We start from the raw sequence: 21,434 nt of genomic DNA on the forward strand, positions 1-21,434 counted from the left end.
GCTTAACACCTACTTAGAGCACTTCAATTTCTCTTTTGAACTTCCCGGGGCACAAGGAGCCCCCTTGTCCCAGCGCTGGCCTGGGGTGCCTGTGCTAGAGCTCAGCTGGGACCTGGGACAATGCAGCCCCTGTTCTGGGCCCGGCTGTCACACAGAGACTATAATTATCTCTCTTCTAATGACTAGCCAGGCAAGATAACAGTTTTTATGCTATGTTTAGAAAACAATGTCTTACTACAAGTTGACGGTTCATTCGCCTGTAAAAGAGCCTCTCTAGCAGCCCTGGAGCAGCTGCCATTCTTTTGCATCCCCATTCCTCTATTTGCTGCACATTTCACACTTGGAAAACTTGGGTGAATGCTGCTGCGCCGGCAGCGCAGCCTCCCCCGGCCACAGAAGAGGCTCAGAGAGGCGCGCAGAAGTGCCCAGGAAATCTGTAGACATTTGAGATTGCATCTCTGTTAGTAAATTAAACTCTGACTGTCTGGCTCACAACAGCCTGCATGGCCCTCGTGAACTCTTTTAGCCTTGGACCTGAAGGGGCTGCAGGCACTGCTGCGAGCACGACGGAAGGGAGCAGTAAGACCACCTTTTACTGACTCCTGATAATGCCCTGCGGAAAGCAAGCTGCCGCAAAAAGTGGGATGTGAAGGGACTTGCTGCAGATAAAACAGGAGCATGTGTTACTGATGAGCTTTTCTTCCAGCACTGTGGCCCACAGACAAGTTGGGGATCTACTGAAATCATGTAGGCTCCTAAGGCATGTGTGGGGTAGCTATGCTGGCCAGCTGAGATTGCAATCTGTGTGGACATATCCGACCCTTGCAAACACTGGGAGGTATCAAAAGTGATCAGAAGTGACAGGATGGCACTCACGGGTTAGCTTGGGTTAGCTACCCAAGTGTTTGCTCTGGGCTCTGCAAACATCTTGCACCAAACTTTGTGCTGGGGCAGCTGTACCTTTAGTGGTGACTGAGGGCCGTTCCCACATCCTCTGGCGGTGCCCTGCCAGCAGAGGAGCAGAGCTCACTCTCACTTTTTGCAGCTGGCTCTTCCTCACCTCTCTTGCCACCTTCTCTGAGCTGGCATCTCTGCTCTCCTCTGCAGCAGGACGTGGCTGGGTCGCCTTGGGCTGCCTTTCCTATTCAGGCTAATGAGCAAATAAGCCCTGGGGGAAAAAAAACAAACAGAAAGCGTTGATCAGAAAGAAAAATTCCCAATGACTTGGAACCAGTAATATTTCTTATGAAAATGTATTTTAATTAAAAAAGAAAAATACCATCTGCAGCTTTTGCTTTCCCTGTTAAAGCAGAGCACCCAGATCTATAACTCATATCCAAAATGGGAAACACATTTGCATTCAGAATAGTATTTATAACCACCGGGGCTTCATTCAAATCATCTAGGTTTAAGCAGTTCTTAACCTTTCAAGTCTTACTGTCATGACTGAACTGGCTTTCTAGCACTCATTAAGCACATCCTACCTTTGCTTTATCTCCAGAGCTTCAGAGTGCATTAAGAGGTCAGTGGCACATTTAGAAAACGATCTGTGTCAGTTATCCTTAATATGTCTCATTCTACAGGACATCCCATAGATAGAGATATAAAAAATACTTTCAAGATCAGCTTGCATTTGCAAACTGTTTTTCAGCCTGTCACCTTATAAAATAGCTTTGTAAATGTAACAACATATAACACAGCAGCCAACAGCCCCTCAGCTGGCAGCTGGTTTCATATGAAAAAAAGTGCGTAATTGTCAAGTGTTAGTTTTACATGTGCCAAAATTTCTGGGAAAATTCTGAATGATTTTGTGTAGCTTCATGCAGTGCTTTAATGTCCCCACCAGGATGACTTGGGGATTTCCAGCACCTCCAGGCTTATACATAAAACTGTGGAAATTTTTACCTCTCCAAAATCAGTTGTTTACATCGAAGTTGGGATGCTGCCACCTCTGTGCCTCTCTATCTCCCTGCCAGCTTCCTTTAGGGAATCAGAAGGCTCCGTTCTTTTTATTTTCCCCAAATATGTAGTTTACCCTTGAGTCCCTAGAACAAGGGTGAGACATAGAGGAAAGCTGGCAGCAGCACTGTGTATCCTGGCCCTGGTCACCTCCAGTGAGTCAGAGTTACGAAAGGGTAACGACTCCATGACTCTGGGGACTATTTTCACAGTTGCCAGCCCGCTGAGGGTGATGGGAGCCCATCCTGCTCACCTTGGTGCTGCATCTGCAGCACTCAAATCTACCAGATTTGAAGTAGAAGCTCATATGATAATCTCCTAAAGCGAGAGTTCAGAACAAAATTCCTGAGCATGGAAATGGATTATGCAGTATTGAGGTCTACAGGCTTAGTGTTGTTTTAAAAACAAAAGACCATAAATAACAAGTTCCTGCTCTCAGTCCATGTGATAAGCACAGTTTTCCTTTTTGATCTTGGGCTCTCAGAATCCTGTGATTCATGTCTATGCCAAAACAGCAGGTTTTAAAATCTTCTAATATGCAAAATTAGTAAACCAGTGTCAGCCTGGTCCTGAGACACATTTCTCAACAATTTCTGGCTGCACCTACACTCTCACAGTATCCAGGACCGGGTTCTGGAGGCCACTTTCTCTGTCACCATGTCTAGCTCTTCAAGGCCCCTCCAGGGCATTTAGATATTGAGGGATGAAGTTTTGGAAGCACAGCCATCTGTCATGTTGTCTGCAGGACCCATGTGTTAGAGAGCCCATTCCTGCCAGTTGCCAAGGGCTGCCAACACATATGCCATAAGGCTGCATACTATGTCAGGTCTCACCAGCTCCTCCACCAACAGCATGTCTTCAGAAACCCAGCATTACCCATAATAGCTTCATTTATAATGCTGGCACCCATACAAATCCATAACTCACTTTCATCATGGAAGCAGCATGGAGTCCTGAGTTGTCTTCTGTAGTCATTAAAAGGTGGAAACAGTATTAGCAGGTCGACAGTTTTCAAATGGCACCCCACAACAGCCATGTCTGGTGAGAAACCTCAGCTTGAATGTGCTTGTTGAGTTACAGATGGGCTGCAGACCAGCACCAGGTGGGAGCAATACAACAGAAACAGCCTATAGCAAAGCCAAAGCAGCAATGACCACAGGCTGGGGGGGTCAGCCTGCCACAGTAACAAGGCGTAAGGCTCCATCCTCGCTGTAGCCTTTCACCATGAGACCCTGAGGAGCAGGACTTACCTCCGACACAGGAGGAGAAGACAGGACAGGCTTCCAAATTCAAAGATCTCTCTGGAGACAACAGCAGAGAAGCATCCAGCTTATACACAGAAGTATTGGAAGACTCTGACTAAAGACTAGACTAGACTAAAGACTAGCCTTTGGTGTTCTCTGTGAGGAGTATGAGAAAGCACAGATCTAGTGAGTGGCCTTAGGAGCCCCTCATGGCTCAGACCAGCAGGACATGAATGCCACCTCCAGTAGGAGATCCAGACTTGCCTTTCTCACCTGGTTACCACAACAGCTCAGGCATATCCTCTGAGCATCCAGGTGGCAACTCTATATTCCATGCCTAAGGAAGGGGGAGCCCAAGTTCCACCTGCAGGGCGTGGAGCTGGGTGGCCACGCACAATGTGCTGGGATGTGGGGTCAGGCATCCTGCCCCTTGGCACCTGGCCCTGCAAGGAGGCAAAGGATTCTGAGGTCCCAGTAATGCAGCACTAGAAGATGACTGAGAGCCATAAGGTGTTTTGGGGTTGATTTCTGATTTGCCTTTTGTAGCAACCTCCTTTGTAGCACAGATTGGTCTTTTCTAAACTGAAGGTATCAGAGATATCTGAGAGAGCTGGAGGGAAAGGTTCCCAAGCTGGAATAGCACAGTTAGTCAGGAAGAAATAATATTTTTTGAAAAGTACAAAATATATAAGGGAAAAATGTTAAGCACTGCAAGGAGCATGAGACTATAATTTTTACAGAGAACTATAATGCAAAATTGAAACTACTTTCTTAACTTTGCTTAACTGGTTTCCACCACAGAAGCAGATTTCATCTTAGCTTTTCAAAATGCTTTCTACAGCTTTCCCAGCGCTTCCTGATTTGCTGAAGATATTCTGCGTGAGATGCTTCCTTGATCAAGTTGTCATTACTAGGCATCGATGAATTTCACCACTTACTGCCTTATATCAAACCAGTGTCACATGCCAGGGTAGTTCAAGATTTTTTTTGAAATTACATATATTTTCTGAATTCTTATCCAAACAGTCCATGGCTTTGGCATGAGGCATCAGTGCTGATACTGACTGCAGGAGATACTGAATTGATAAAGGTTTTCTGTGAAATGTTGTATAAATTTATTAGCATGCTTAAGGATCAGTTTTGCTTTTGACCTAGGCAGATAACTCACTTTTGTAGTAAAGGGATACATGTAGCTTTACTAAGTGGAGCGTAAACATCCTAAAATTTCTCTATATTTCTGCTTCTAAGTTTCTACCAAAAATAAAAAGGTGTCAAGTTTTGTTTGAACACGCTACAGAAATTCCAAAAAGCACCCCAGGGTGATGTGCAGTTTCTTCAGTGCCTTTAACACAAATTCTTCACTTTTAGACCAAATACGTGCCTCCAGGAGAATTCTGACACACTACAATAATTCTTCGTTTGCAGGCAGTACAATAGCATGGTTAGTCAGCACTCTTTTCATTGTGCAGCCAACCTGAGAAACCACATATTGCACTTCAAAAAGTCACTTTGACTTGTTAAAACCATTTGTTGGAAATAGAAAATAGTGCATTTTCTAAAAAGTGAAAGAAATGTGGCCACGAATCTCTTGCCACAAAGCTAGCACAGCCCTCGGGCACTGCTGAATTGCAGGTATTTCCCTTTGCCCTCAGTTTCTTGGGGAAACGGCAGCACCAGGGACTGATGGTACTTGGCGGGGGTCTGACACATGTTAAGCAGAAGTAGTTAAATTAGAAAAGGGAAAGAAGTTCTCTGCAACAGTGAGGACGCTCCAGCGTGCAGAGAGAGCATGGGCTGGAGCCTGGGAGTGAGCGGGCAGATACATGAGCAGCCAAGAGCATGGTGGGGAGGAGGACGGAGGGAGGGAGTTGTCTGGACAGGGATTCACAGGTTTGAGCTAACAGCAATTCCCAATGAGCCATAAAAGCTGCATGTCAAAACAAAACAAAAAAAAAATTAATGCATAATATGCTAACAGAAACCAGGAAAGTACAGTGTAATGACCCTTATAGAAATTGTCATCTGGATAGTCCAAATTATATTTTCTCTGTGAGTGGGTGACATATTCTAAATGTATCTCTTCCTTTGCTGGAAGGGGCAGGTCAGACCAGCATAATTGATGGTTATCTTGCTGAGACAGATGAAAAAGTATAATCATTGCAGTTTTATTTAGGTTCTGAGAAAGGTCTGGCATGTTAAATCACACTGTAGTTATTACCTTCTGAAAGAGCTCTGTGGAAAGTAGAGAAGTCATTCGTCAGTCTTACTTCAACCTCATGTTGGTTTAATTTCAGGGCATTGCATGAACACAAAATGAGCAGTGCAGGGCTGCTTGGGTGTTTTTATTTGGCTCTAAATTGCTGGGTATAGCATCTTTTCATTATAGCTACCTGAATGGAGCTATTTTGGACTAAATTCTTCTTGCAAATCTGCAGATAAATGTTTCTTAAAGCAGCCCTGAAAAAAAGGACTCCTGCACCCAAAATGCAACTTAAGTAGAATTTAGACCTCTGAATCCACCCATACTTCACTTCAGTGACTTGAAAGTGACTTGACAGGTTACCCCACGAGAGGTACTGGCTACCGGTAGTCCCCCTAGCCCTCTTCTGAGCCAGGGACTCCATGGAGCGGAGCAGGCACCATTTAAAACATGGTGTGGCAGCCACAATAATCAAAGCTTTTGTAATTAGAAGCAAGTAGTGAGAACCATTGATCAGGGATAACTGTATCAGGGCTTTCCATGCCCTCAGAGAGTTTGAACCCATGTTCCCTTCATCACCAAAGAGGTCCCCCATCATCAGGCTCCAGGGCACAACTGATTGTGATACCCACCATTCTCCATGATGAAGGAGGACAAAAAAAATGCCAAACATGGGGTCAGAAAGAAAGCAAGTGGTAAGGGGCCTGACTTGCTGCTTGCCTGGGAGCAGATCAGGGCCAGAGTCCCTGACTTTGCCCCTGGAAGGAGCATGCATTTCACAGTAGCTCACTACCGCATAAAAAGGAGAGTAAGTCCAGGGAGAAGGAAGGTCCTAGGACCCTAAGTCCTCTTCCCCATCTGAATGTCCAAATGACAGGGATGCAGCAAGGCTCCGTGGGCATTTTCACAGCACCTTGGGATCCCAGACGCACAGTGGTCTAGTTTCAGTACAGAGCGGAGAACATGCCCAGGCATCCTCTGCACTCTCATTCTCAAAAAATCATAGAATCATAGAATGGTTTGGGTTGGAAGGGACCTTAAATATCCTCTAGTTCCAACCCCCCTGCCATGGCCAGGGACACCTCCCACTAGACCAGGTTGCTCGAAGCCCCATCCAGCCTGGCCTTGAACACCTCCAGGGATGGGGGATCCACGACTTCCCTGGGCAACCAGTTCCAGTGTCTCACCACCTTCACCACCTTCACAGTAAAAAAAAATGTTCAATCACTTTGTAGAGGGCCTGCAAGAGGTGAGGACTCTGCTCTCTCCAGGGTCATTTTGAACTCCTGGGGCTTCTCCAAGCAGAGGCTATAACCTCTGACCACCTCTGAGCTAACACTGCTGGGCAGGGATACCCAGGGTCCTTCAGGCCACACAGGAAAACTTTTCATGTTGTGTTTGTTCGGGGCAATAGGCCTGCACCCATTTTAGGCAGCTCACAGAACACCCAGTTGGCTGAACAGCCCAACCCGTCACCGCATGTGGACACCAGAGAGCCAGTCAGCTGAACTCTGAGAAACAGGGCCGACAGCTACCTCTGTAGAACAGTGTGGTGTAAACCAGCAAATGTTCAAGGAAGGGAGCAGTGTCCAAGCCCTCAGCACCCATCTCTGAAGCAAAAGGCCTAAAAGGCAAGGAAAACTGCAGCAGTCATCCCCTGGTTGTCAAAGGGGTCACTGCTGTGGGGATGGAAGACCACCACTGACCAGATGTGGGATTGGTGCGGCTGCAGAAAGCAACTGGCAAACAGTCTGTAGCTACTGCTTGGGTGGTAAAGGAAATTATTCAAAATGAATAGCCCTGACTGTAGTCCTAAAGCTAGCTGTGTATGTTGATGCAAAGACTCTTTAAGGCAAAAGCACAAGCTGTCCTCAGGCTCAGAAACTCGTTTAGCAGTGGTTTGGTTGTTCATTTTATTAAACACACAATTGCCTAATGTGGGACATCCGATACTTCCTACAACTCCTCCACCACAAGGGAAAGACCTGCAGCCATAAAAGCCTGAGTTTCCTTGTCAGCTCTTTCTGAGGCGCTGGGTAATAAAGCAGAGCGTAGCATGGTGCTCTGAAGCTCAGCACCGCCTCCAGGAAGAATTTTTGGGTTCTCAGTCCTAGTTCCACCTGCTTCTAGCTGTCTGGCCAAGATGTGGGGTTCGCAACCACAACAGAGGCTCCTCTGAAAGTCAAAGAAGGTTGAAGCACAGGGTACAGGAAACCTTAAGTTTCTTACTGACACTTCCCACAAACAGTGTGGGCAATTCATTTCTTTTCTTCTCTTTGATATGATAAAGTATATCATGTCCTATATTTGCAGATGGTGCTGGTAGAGATACTAGCTTTCTCTTTCTTCAGTTATAGCAAGCTCCTTGCAATTTCCTTCATATATGAAAGAAAACAGGTGAGCATTCCCTCACCTTTTTTACAGCAGAAGGTGTTGATGTCTGTGATATTTTTTAATTCCTGGATGCATATATTGTATTTCAGACGACTGAAAAAGTCCAGCATCCCATGCAAACAAGCTCACCCTTGCAAAATAGCACCTTGGATCTTCCCTTTTGTGACCTGGCCTGGGATACCTACAGGGCAATCTAAGCCTCTGAAATGAAATACAGTTATATAGTTTTTCTGGCTCAGTGGAACTCATTACTTGCCTTTTTAAAATAAAAAGCCACTTACATTTTTTTTTCATGTACAGACTTTCAGAGCAACACAGTGCACTGAGGGTACATTGTTCCTTCCCTCTGACAAGAAAAGGGTAAAAATAAATCAGGTGTGACAAATGTTATCCATATTACCTAGTGTGCACCAAAATGAATGGCTATTGTACTGATGAGCAAGGTAGAATGCCATGGGGACAGAGTATGAGCAGGAAACAAAGAAAGGGTTAAATAATTGTTTAAAAAGAGACAAAAGAAATCTAAAATGTTTTAGTCTAGAAGATGACGATCAGCTCTTGTTTATCCAAACCAGTTTATTCACACCTACACCAAGCCCACTTGATTTTCCCATAAAGGGCACATATTTAATTCAACCCACGGTGCTTAGAGATCATGTTGTTAATGCCACGCTACTTGCTCAGATAGCTTTCAAACAAAGTCCACTTCTGTTTTTTTATGATGTCAGTGCTGCTGCGATATTACAACCCCTTGAGAAAGGGAACAATAACACACACTATTGTGGTACAAAGAGAGTACACAAATTAATTTCTGCAGCACAGGAGATTACAGGAAATAAACTGCTTACTCCTGCGGAGACAAAGCACGTGGCACCAGCAAAGAATTTCGGTTTGCACGTGGAATGGACAGCGGTGCCTGACACCAAAAATCAAGGACTTAAAACCTACACTTCCATCAGAAATGCTATAGTTTTCCGTATGGTGACAATTTATATGGATTTAAACCATCTGTTTGTTTGTAGCACGTAGCAGCTCTCTCAGATCTTTATAAAAGTCAAGATGTTAATAAAAGGTCTGTATAAAAATCTTCCTTTACATGCAGAAAGAATAGTTTGCTAACTCTCTCTCTACCCTAACATGCAAGCTTTTTGAAGTATTTGTGGTAGGGAAAAAGTAATCAACATTATTTCAAATAGAAATTTGATTTTTAAAGGTAAAATAGGATCTGCACTGAGAAACACTGAAGGAGGTGCCTCTTAATACATTTGTACTTGACTCAGCTGGGATTTAAGCACATGTTAATATAATGCATATACTTAACTGCTTTCCTGGCATAAGGGTAACTTCTGTTATGGCAGTCTGAAGGATACAGATGGGAAAATGTACTCTGATAAACAAAGATCCAGCATACAGTTTAGAAGACTTATACTGAGTGGTCACTAGTTACCAGTACTGACTGGAACTGCAAATACTGCCTTAATGGAGATCTGATCAGGAGAAATCTCAGCAAAACTCATACTCCAGACTAATCGGAAGTAGAAACTTTGGGTTTTGTTTTATTGGAATCTATTTATTTGGTAAAGGAACAAAAGAACAATAGTTTTGTGTTTAATAGCGAAGTATCATTCTTGATCTACAGATAAAACATCTCCAAACCTCCTAGTCAATCTACATGGACTAAAAAGCCTGTCATATGCATGGATTGGAGCCCTGCTTTCCCTTTCGTTCCCAGAGAAACAAAAAACTCTCACTGTTTATTCCAGGCTGTTGCTCCCTTTACCAGTTTGAAGCAGTGGATGCCATGCTAGCGCACAGGATAGATCTCATACGGCTTAAATCAGGTGACTCCCTAGGCCCAAAATACAATGAATGCACACAGACTTCCTACAACAGAAAGCCTGGAGCCTCTAAGCCTGACACTTCATGGTCAGCAGGGTAAATTCTCCTGTGCTTTCCCCCATGTGACAGCCCAAGGTCTGAAGGCCAGGACCCCCCATAAGAGTGTTGCCACCAGAGCTGTGTCACAGGATGTCTATGCATTATTCATGGCCTGCCAGTGCCCAGTGTAGAAATTAATATACTGGCAAAAATAAGTTTCTTTACTACTATAATTTATTTCCATCAGGATACTAGCATAAACTGCACCAGCAAAAGTACAGACTCCACAATAAGATGCTTTTGTGTGTAGCTATGGCAACAAATCTGTTAAGTAAATCTACCAGCCTTGTCTGAATGCTTCTGTTAACTCTCTTAGCGATAAAATATTTGTTATTGCAGGCTAAGGGGTCTGCTGAACTCGTTTGCCCCCGACAGGCTTTACATATGAACTGCTTGGCCTCTTTCTGCAGGAAATTCAAAATATTTTAGGAAAAAAAGCCCACTTTCTGTTGCTTTGAAAAGCAATACCACCAGCAGACTAGGTGGAGATTGCAATTGCAGCCAAGCCTGGGGTAGCACCACTCAAGAGGACTGGGGTGGCTTCTGCGGTCACTGGCCTTGGCTTGGGAACAGCAGGGCTTGGGGAGAGTAAGGCTTTCAGAAAGCAAGGAAAAGTCTTGCGCAGCACTGGTGGTACAGGTGGTTATGCATTTTGTGAGGCAGGAAAAGTTAAGAAGCATTGGACTCTCTCCACAAAGCACACAGCAGCCCACCCATGGAGCTAGCTTTACACGGGTCCTTTACCATCTCAAACTTTTTCTACTCTCATTAAACTGGAGATGAAAATACCTCAGCACGGAGCCAAATACCGTCAGGAAAAATTCTCACAGCTCTCTTTGACTTTAGATAAAGACGCTCCTGCTGAATTTATTTGCTGCAGATTTTGGGAATGCTCATTTTAAAATGCCTTTTCCAAAGCCTAAGTCAGTGCCAGTACAGCCTTTAATGATGCATGGGGGTTCTGCAAATTACTTGCAACTCTTATTCTGCCTCTTCTTTTTCTGGGATTGCCCTGAAGTGAGAACTTATTGCAGGGGGGGCAACTTTTTGATACTTCTGACATGGTGATGGCTCGAGACATATAAATGAAGAGAAAAGCATCTGAGCTATGTTCCCGGGAACTCTCTTCTAGAGCTTGTTACTATTTCCTTTAGCAGCTTTGCAGTGGAAATATACTGCAGTAAATGCCTAAAATGGATTTTTCTTCCAGGAGATGGGCAGGTTTTTTCAGGGAAACTAACAGTGACAGCAGAATATTACCACATAACTGCTCTTGCTGCTATGGCTTGTACAGTCTGGGATCATCCCAACTGCACTGTCCATCGTTCTGCAGAAAGATACAGTCACCACGTTGAGCCACTTTCCACACCCTCAGGATTCAGTTCGGTATCTTCTGAGCAACCTCTTCTGCTTTCAGCTTTAGCAGCCTAGCAGGAGGACTGTGTTAGGGAGATCACTAAGGAAAGACATAGTACTATTAGGAAGCGATACTGTTAGTATGTCCTGGCATTTGAAGTTCTCTGACTGTAGCACAGAAGCAAAAAGCAGAGGTGCAGATGGTGCAAAAGGGGTTGTAAATTACATAGGCCTAGAACTGGCTGAACTGAGTTTAGTCTAGCACACCATTTTAGTCATCCTTACTCCAGAAGCATGTGACTTGCTTGAAAAAGAAAAGAAATAAAAAATGTGGAAACACTGTATATGAAGACAGATTGCGTTTTTTTCTCTCTCTCTCCAGTATCTGCCTTGTCAGCCTAAATTTCTTTCTGTGTCAGCCAATGCCCTGGTTCTAAATACATTAATTGCTATGTGAAATCTACCACTGCCATTTTTCCAGGAGGCAGGTATCTCGCTTTTCCTGATCAGTTGCAGCTTTAACACTCCTTTCCTTGATAGCAAGCTAATTTTTATTTTGGTACAAATCTTTCCATTTGTAAGCATACAGTCAGTTTCTTTCAAGACCAAGTTTATTTTGATCCTTGAGTTTTTCCTGTAAAACACACAAATATTTTCTCCCTCTCAGACTTTTTACTCTGCTATTTGTCAAGCATCTTGTAGTATTTTAGTAACTGAGATTAATTATGAGCATCCAACCCAGGATTCCCTCAACAATCACCAAATAACTGCAAAAGCAGCATAGGAGGTGATGTTCAGGAGGAGCTGAGATGGGTTATCTCTGATAAGTTTGTGTTCTTGTAGCTTGGCCAAGAGCTTCAGGGCTGGCAGGGGTCAGGAACCACATACGCAGACCCAGAAAAAAAGGTCCAGATGTTCTGACAGAGTCCTCTTAATCTGAGGTGCTCACACATGCACACACACGTACATACACACACTTCTTCAGAAAAGGAAAGAAACCAGTAATTTGGCTTACAAATGACAGCACAATTGCAAGACACTTTACACAATGTCCTTCAGGAGTGAACAGACTTATGTTCCCTATACCTTTATGAGATTACATGCTGCAGTTTGATGTGCATTATGATTATGTCTTAGATAAGTAGTGAATGAACTTGAATAGCTGTCAGACCTTGTCTGTACCCATCATGCCCTCTCCTGCCACTGGCTTCAGAAACAAGTATGTGGAATGAAATTTTGTGTTCATGAAGCAAAAGGCAAATTTTGGACAGAAGTAAAAAACTAGTCCATGTGAGTGCTGCAGCCCAAACACCATCTCCTCTGGGGACATTAGCTGCTCTACAAAGCATGAGAAGAGAATGCAGCATGTGAGGACTGTGAAAGGTTGAAGGAGGGTGCACAGTCACTCTTCCTCCACCATCATCTGTGATGCCTCTAAATGCAGCCTGATGTACTCTTCTTTTCCTTTTCAGTGTTCCTTAGTGACACATCCAGATTTTGCTCTACTCACCATGAAGGCCACAGTCATTGCAACCTTCTTTGGTAAGTACAGTTGATGTACTGCAATTAGTAGTTTATGGGTTAGTACTCTCCTGACCTGCTTTGTACTCTCCAGAAGCCAGTGGCTGCTGGCTTCTTTTCTTCCCTTTGGACTCCATGGCTGATGAAGCTCTCAGTGGCAGGTGGAGCAAGCTTTGGCACAGCTTTTCAGAAATGGACTACTCGAACTTCTTGACTTTGGCATAGAAACAATATTAATTACTAGCAGAGATCTCTAAGTACATGAACATCTGCACGCAGTGCATATCAGATGGCACAACTGGGCCTGAAAAATGTCTGTAATGTAAAGATTCCCTCCAAAGAAAAATCAGCTGTTTCTCACGAGGGAGCATCTCTTCCCAATTTTTCTCTGAGTTCTTGCTCTTTCCATGAACAAGAAGGTACCAAAGGAAAAAGGCTGTAAACGTATCTTATTTTCTTTCCCCTGGCAGTGAGACAGGATCTTGATTTTTGGGAACATGTAGAGAATCCAGAGTCTGCAATTCATCTTACATGAACACTGTGGTTGATCAAACGTGATTTCTTAGCGTACTTTACTTGCACGTCTCCCTTTGATGGATATCCAGCCACCGCATACCCTAACAGTGCTGTATGACTTTAATTGTGATATTCCTGGGCAATATTCCCTCTAACTGGGATCCTCAAGTCTGGCAGGATAGCCATTCTTAGTTCAAATTCATAGCTATCTATGTAGTTCTTTCGGCTTTACTAAGCAACCAAATTACTTTCTCCACATTAAATTATGCCCTAACATTGCACATAGTTGGAACTTTGCATTTTATTTTCCACTGGTTTGCTCCTTTTTTTCCTAACTACAGTTTTGCCTTCGTTACAAAACTGCACCAGTGACAACAGGCCCCAATACTGCATCTATACACTATCACTTCAGACACTATGAGACTTATTTTTCTTTTAAGCAATGTCTAGAAATGATTAAGTCTGCAAACTCTGCAACCAGTCTAGGGGGAGAAGAGCATAAAAGAAAGAAATAAGACCGCTGTTGCATATTCTAGTAAGATAAACTTAGCAAATGATGAGAGGATCAGCCAACACATCACAGAGTTTCAATTCCCTTTGAAAGCTCAGAGAAAGGAAAGGTGAATAGGAAAGTCAAGATATTTGCAATTAAGTTACTAATTACCCATAATATAGTGCTTATAAAATAAGAACAGAGAATGAAGAGTTTTTGTATGTCATGCACTTAGCAAGTAAATGTAACAAGGCAAGCTATGTGCATATATTGTGGTGTATGTTTTAATAGAACAATGTATGTCTCTTACTATTACATTTTTCAAATCGTAATTCTACTTAGGGAAGAAAATCAGTGCCCTTGCTGGGACATGCCACACTAGAGCCTCCTATGGTCTATAATGCTGCCCACGATTCCGTACCCGCTACCACCACTGAGTGAAATACCACAATGCACGATTACAGGATAACCTCCCTGCAGGGCTATTATGAAGGATCTTTCTCCCCCGAACTTCCCAGTTGCTTTATGCACATTGCATGTTGTTTCACTGACATCTCTATCACACCAATTACAAAGAGTTTCCACTGCGCATGGAAGTACTGGGGCCTTTCATGGTTTTCTGGACCACATGAACTCAATGGCATCTTTTGATAGTGAGTTCCACAGATAAAAGTGTGAGCTGAACTGATCTTCAAACCCCTTCAAAAAACTGGCCCAGAGTAGATGCCATTTTGATTGTGAAGTTAACTAACATGTAGAAACCTAGCTATGGCTGAGAATATTCCCATTTCATTTTTTCAACCTCTTGATTCAAATTTGAGAAATCTCATGCACAGGAACTCGTGGTCACTGATGTTAATAGTCCCCCTTTTTCCTGATATTATCTTTTCTTTGTCGTAGGTGTGTTTCTTACATGTGCATATGCAGCTAAGGAAGCCACAAAGAAGACGAAAAAAGCTAAGCTATGTAAGTGGTCCCAGTAGTATTCTTGGCTGCTTTACAACAGGCATATCTGATGAATAAAAAAAGTGCAAAGTGAGGTTATATTCTGGTAACTCTTCAAAATTTTCTGCAGAGTCAATGGGAGCATAAGTTAACTAACAGATTCTTTTATTGAAATCACTAAGTAAAGTGTGTGCTATTGAACACGTGTAAAGGGGAAACTACTTTGCTACTAAAATGTGTCTTCATAGATCATTAGGTACCACACAGGGTACCTAAGCACTAAGCAAGCACTTAGGTTTTCACAGAGAGACATAAATATGTGACACGGACCTTCTGTAACACAAAGCATATGTAGCTGATCAGCATGAGACAAGCGGTGCGTGTCCTATGCACTAGGATGTATAACTTTCAGCTACACTACTATAAAAGCATTTCTGTCCACAGATTATTTTGCTCATTTAGTTGACAAACAAGCCTGCTGGGAGGTTGTGAACTCACATCTAAACCCCTTGTTCAAAGTAAATTCTACACAGCAAATAGTTTTAAAAATTAAGGACAAGATAATGGGCTGTGGCTGCAGCCTGGCGTTAGAGATGGCACAGAACTACATGAGCACAGCGGGAGGTTCGGAAAGCATCCTGCCTCGTGTCTGCACAGTCCTTCCCGGTCCTGACTCACAGCCCCCTCTTCCTCTATCTCCTCCTTCCCACATGTTAACCACAGCCTGGGTGACTACCTTTCTTTCTCTTGCCAGCGAAGTGTCATAATGGATATTTCCTTCAGAGAAGCAGAGACTGAAGGTCAGAAATATCCTCAGGCTTCTTTAATCCATCCTTAGTTACAGCCACATCCCTCAGTATAGGGGTTATTATGTTTTATATTGTAGATGCAGAACACATAGACATGTCTTGTATCCCAAAACCATTGATAGGAAGGCATAAGAGGAGGGCATCCCTGCCACTCAGTTACTCATTGTTTCATTACAAGATCACCCAGCTATGAAAACATTCAATCTGACTTTACCAAGATTTTGCACTCACAGATGTACCCCAGATCGATTGTGATGTCAAGGCGGGGAAGATAATCAATCCAGAATTCATTGCAAAATGCCCTCCTGGATGTCAAGATGTGAAATACCGTGTTTATGGCACAGACATTTATGCATCCTTTTCCAGTGTGTGCAATGCTGCGATTCACAGGTGAGTGAGCTTACATGAGCAAGGCACTCAGACAAAACCGTCATTCCAGTGTAGGGAGCTCTCAGCTTTTCAGACCCTTTAAAGTTCCCACTGCCTTGTAGATTTGGTTGCAGGCTGCTGTTCTAATAGAAAACTTGTGAAAAAGACCGTGTGTGATGCTATGGATCCAATCTCACAAAGTGCTGTCAATCCTGTATTCCTATTGAAATCAGTTGTGTTTGAAAAAGTTTCTCAACTTTGGAAGTGTCTTGAGATTTGCGGATCTCTCATTCATGCATAGCAAATTACTATTGTACTATAATTATTTGAGTGGAAGATAGGGATGGAGCTGCTGCTACTAATAAAGCTTCAGAAAAAAATAGGCATATCACCAGCGATGAATACATGTAACTCTCATACTTCTGGGACTGGTTTTTGTTCCCCAGATTTGAATTTAACTGTCCTTGATATCAAAGGCTGAGTAATGTGCTTTCCTGCCACAGAAAATGATACTGGACAAGGAAATGTATAATACAAATTTTATAGCACAAATTTTGCTGAGTTTTATTAGCCATGCAAAAATGTGCATAAAATTTTAATGGAGGATAATTTCACAACCAAAACACGCCATGATTGGAGGCAGGATGCAAAGGCAGGGTGCATCCAGCTGGAAACGCAGTAAGAACTTAGAAAGTTTGATTGACAACTTCACTTCATTCGGAGTTACTGGAGCTATTGCGGTGCTTCCAGTTCTGTGCAATAGCTGGGACCTTGAGTGAAGTTCAATAGTTAAGGATTTGGGGATTGTGCACCCTACCCCTGTCCTGCGCAGCGCAGCCGCTGACCTCCCTGTGCGCACAGGGGCTGCCACCTCCTGGCTGCAGCTCGGTCTGCTCAGCCCCTTGCTGGGGAGCTGGCTGCCAGGAGACTGACTGGCTTTCAAACGACAAATTCTTCCTTCAAATACCAGTGCACAATGGAAATTGTTTGTCCCTGCACGCAGAGCTTGTCCCAAAGGGAAGTTACGAAGTACTGATAGTGACTGCAGTTTTTCCCGTAGTTCAAATGCTGGCTGCCTGCCTTGTTGCGGTGGGGGGTTCAGTCTTCCTCCTTTGCCAGCAGGGTTTGGCTTTGTTAGCTTATATGTTGCATTTCCTCAGATGGTGAATTTCCTTTCCCTATGGTTATTTTACCAGCAGCTTCTTGCAATCATCAGAGAAAGCTACAGCTCTAACATATTCTTCACCCTTGATTGCTGCCCATTACTTGTTTTCCTGCACAGTGTCATTATTGCCAGTCCTGTCACCCCTCTAGAGTCACAGTCGTTTCTTCGTTTGCCTGCTTTCCTAATGATGCCACAGCAGGTTGCATACGCTGAAGGTTTTCTGTTTATCTTTGAGATGTGTTACGTCATACATCAAACACCATTTAACGTGCACCGGACACGGAGCCTGCCAGGTTTTCTACAGCTTCCAGCAATATTGTGTTCCGTTTACTCCAGGATGAGGTCAGAACCAGGCTTAGTTTTTTGCAGATAACACGTACTGGAACTTAAAGGAAATATTATTTTTTTTACAAAAGAAAAAGTCAAGCAAGTGGGAGGTTTGCCTCAAATTTGTATTTCTGTCACATGGTTGGCTTAAAAACTCCTCTGAGTACCTCTCCCTGTATCTTCAGTCGTTCAATCAAGCTTGCAGGAATTTTAACGAAGGCAGAGGCTTGTTCTTGTGTGCAACTAGGTCAACCTTAAACACAGGACTAGCAGATCAGTGGGAAGAGCAAACAGATCCCGACAGCACTTTGTAACAAACTGCTCTTCTCTATGTGGAAGAAGCACAAATATTTCTTACCAGCAGACTTAGTAGTAGTGTCACAGCTCCACTACAGCCCCTGGTTTAAAGGTAAAAGTGAACGCTTCATACCTCTCGCATAGTTGAACAGTTTCCAAGTTTTTGGGGGGAATTTCTGCCTTCAGACACCATGTTTTCCCCTTGCAGTGGTATAATCGACAACGCAGGTGGAAAGATCCTCGTCCAGAAAGTGGCAGGCCACTCAGGTTACCGTGGGAGCTTCTCCAATGGGGTCCGGTCCCTGTCACTGCCGCGCTGGAGGGAGTCCTTCCTCGTGTCAGGTACCATGGTGGAGCGCCAGAGCCACCTGCCCTCCCCAGCTGCTCCCCACTGCCCAACCAGCTGGGCAGCAATGGGCAGAGGGGGAAGCAGTCTTCTCATTTTAAAGACCTGTTTGGTCACTGCAGGCTCACGCCACCCAGCTTTAGCGTGACTAATGCACTCGAGATGGTTTGTATTCTGGGCTTCCTATACAGCCCACAAAGAGACATACACCCCGCCAGCGGTGTCCTTCATTCAGCCCAGCGTGGGTCTGAGCCCACTGTGGGAGGTGAGAGGTGGTATGGGTTGACTCTGAAGGCACCTTGATTCCTGCTATTGAAGCGTAAAATCCAGGCCTGGGTACTAACAGGTAGGTCTTCCCATTGCACTTGCTCTTCACCCTGGTAAGTGGTGCTGCTAAGGGAACTACAGGGCCCTTTAGCCATTTAAGGCATCCTTGGCCTGCACCTGGATTCGTGTCTTCTGAAGCATCTTCTTACTTCTGTCAACCCATCTCAAGCCATGTATAGCCATACTGTATTTATGCAAACCCTAAATTGAGCAATTCTGTTGGTGCATCCCAAGTACGTTATGAATTCTCCCCACCTCTGTTAGCCAGTTTTGATATCCGCTCAGTGCAGGGAAATCCATCTTAATTTCATGCTCATTCTTTTTTCTCCCCATAGTACATACAGCAGCTCACTTGCATTCGCTGACAAAACTGATTTTACAGATTTTTTTTTGTAAATTAGATCCCCTTTACACCAGCTTCAGATTGTATTAAACCTTCTTGCACTCATTCTACCCATGTGAAAGTAGGGTCTAATTTACATTGCTTTATGTACGATTTCTAAATCTAACTTCTTGCTGCGTCCGTACAGTGGGTCAGTTCTTGCTGGTCCACACTTCTGAAGATTTAGGATAGGTAAAACCAGTTGATGTTAGTTAACTACATCATTCCTGGAAAATTCAACAGCTCAAGCAACTGAACAGCCACTGAAAATAACGAAATGTTCTTTTCATGTGAAAATTTGTGGACAGCAAAGGCAGCCTCAGAAACTGACCAAAATGAACTGTCATCTGGAGTTTGCATTAATATATTTGGATGCACTTTTTACAGCATTCTGCTGTGGGTACACCACATTATGAGAAGGATTTATTTTGGATGAGTAGGAATTTCCTGGAAAAGCTGAATTGCTACTTGTACTTGTTGCTGGTTTTTTCCCCAACAAACAGCACATTGTAATTCTGGTACATAAATGGGAAATAAGATTTCTTTTTCACCTCAGCAACTGCTCAGTTGTTATCCCATAAAACTGTAGGAATTTTTGATTTATCGTAGCAAATCTTTATTCTTAATTAATGAGACACTCCAAAAGAAGATACAAGAGAAAGTTACAAGCACATGTAAAAGGATATGTTGAGAACTCCAGGTATGTTTAGGCTTGATGAAATTTGTCCATCGTGCACTTAATTTTATGCATGCTGAGTGCTGTCACTGATATCAGTGAAACTACTTATTTCATAAGCTAGCTCAAGCATAAATCTAACATAATGTATCATATAAGATGTATCATATCATATTTCGTATATAATTAGGAAGAAAACTCACTATACCTACTGAAAATGTGGAAATTTTAAAATTTTAAAGAGAAATTCAGAAGACTAAAACCCCAGGAAAGCTGTGCTATTCAACTCAGCTGCCTGAGGCTGAATGCAGACAGATCTCATTCTCAAGAAGAGATGTGTTGAGGCTTTTTTTTTTATAGTTATGAGTCATAAAAAGACAGAGCTGCACAGAGCATTCTCCAATAAAAATACAAAGTCACCTAAGGCATTAATTTCGGGCCAGCTTTAGAATTTGAACTGAGTCCCTTACTCTCCAGCTAAATTCCCTCTCAGCAGACCAGACCTGTATGCAATACTGTACCCTGGAAAGGTGCCAGCAGTTTATTCCCAGTTAGGATATTGTCACCAAGAGTTTGTGATGTTTAAATTGTGAATGAGCACCCACACAAAAGAGCACAGAAGAGGAATCCTTGGGGGGATCCAGGCAATGAGCTGGCATGATTTAGGGGCCGAGGGGGATGAGGTCTGTCCTCTGGGATTGAAGCAGCCAGCCCACCAGGAGGTATGCAAATGCACTGGTATTCACTTTCAAGCACTGAAATGCCTTGGCACTCAGTTGAATGACTCCATTCAGTTTAGTGGGAGTTTTGCAGCTAGTGGGTTAAGAAAATAGAGTCCTAAACCTCTGTGTTTGCGAGTCACAAATAAGCGTGAGAGGGTGAGCAGCCACCACCCCATAGTTCGTACTTCAACGGCCAGAAGTTGAGGCTTTCAGTCCATATGTAAAAAACATTTTTAAGGATGTTAAGCAAACTCCGACCCAGATGCAACTTTTTCCAGGCAGTGGAAAAGACGTATTACCATTGCTTCAGAGAGAAGGGCGACATTCAGGTCAGGCCTCAGGCCTACCTCTTCATCACATATGGGATGCAAGTTGCTGTGGATCAAAAACCCCTGAGTCCGGGAGCAGCCAGCCTCCCCACACCAGTTAGTTTATTTGCACAGCAGTGGACTGCAGGTTTGCATTAAAAATCATATTAGCACAGAAAGATTCTAAGTTAAGATCAGATGATTACGCTATTGCTGCATCCATGTACCAGCCACTCACACCTGACAACTTTGCCTCTCTTGGGGATAAATGCATTTAGAAATCATCCGCAATCCTATAACTTTTCCATCTTTCTACCAAATTGGCAGAAGAGCTCCCTAGTCCTGCTTGGCTCCTGAACCTGGTTTTAGCTTTGGGAGAAGTGGAAGTGAAGACCTGCTGCCCTTCACTTAGGCCAGCTTCTGTGAGAGACCTGAGGGCAAGGAGGAAGCTCTTTCCAGCTTGTTCTTGCATGCTAACTTGCCAGCTCTGGTCTTTGGCAGATCTGTGTTGACTTCAGTGGAGCTGCTCTGAGTTTATACAACTGTAAATGAGAAATGGAATAGCTCCTTACGTCATTGCCTCATTAGTAACTCAAACTAACTTCTTCATCGAGGATTTTTTTAATGACATCTGAAGTTTCAGAGAGGAGTAAAACAAAGGAGCTAGAGACATGAAAAGGGACAAAGGACAATGCCTCTCCAGCTCCATGAACATCTATGCACATAGAGGACCAATTCCTCTCACATACACCCTTCTTTGTGTGCAACCACAGGAAAAATAGCCCCCAGTTCCCAGGCGTGGCTCAGCCTGTAGCAGCTAATTCTGTTCAGTGCTGTTGGTCTCTGGATTAAACAGCCAGGATGACAACTGACATGCTCGCAGTGCCATATGTAACTTCTAAAAGAATTCATCAAGGAATAAAGGAAAGCAAACCTAGCATCACCATCACGACTCAGGTTTTGCAGGAGGTGCAGGTAGGTCTCACCTGAGGTGGTCCAGACACGTGACGTAGAAAAGCATCTTATATAGAGAGAGTCACTGGCGGGTCTAGAAGTCCTACATCCACCATATCTAAGCTGGTACAGAGCAGTTGTTTCCAGCTCCTAGAGGCCAGAGCAGCCTTCCACAACATCGGCTTC

General features: G+C 43.7%; 1 protein-coding gene across 1 annotated transcript in view; it reads left to right on the plus strand.

The window, feature by feature from the left end:
* Positions 1–21,434, plus strand: part of VIT (vitrin) — a 54,939-nt gene that overhangs the window by 2,782 nt on the left and 30,723 nt on the right. The window contains exons 2-5 of the mRNA XM_009880389.1: positions 12,564–12,633; positions 14,522–14,587; positions 15,609–15,765; positions 17,742–17,875. Of these exons, the coding sequence (XP_009878691.1) occupies positions 12,603–12,633; positions 14,522–14,587; positions 15,609–15,765; positions 17,742–17,875 (388 nt within the window). The 5' untranslated portion in view covers positions 12,564–12,602. The remainder of the gene's footprint in view (positions 1–12,563; positions 12,634–14,521; positions 14,588–15,608; positions 15,766–17,741; positions 17,876–21,434) is intronic.

The sequence above is a fragment of the Charadrius vociferus genome, unplaced genomic scaffold, assembly GCF_000708025.1.
Source record: "Charadrius vociferus isolate BGI_N301 unplaced genomic scaffold, ASM70802v2 scaffold62, whole genome shotgun sequence".
In the NCBI taxonomy this organism is placed as follows: domain Eukaryota; kingdom Metazoa; phylum Chordata; class Aves; order Charadriiformes; family Charadriidae; genus Charadrius; species Charadrius vociferus.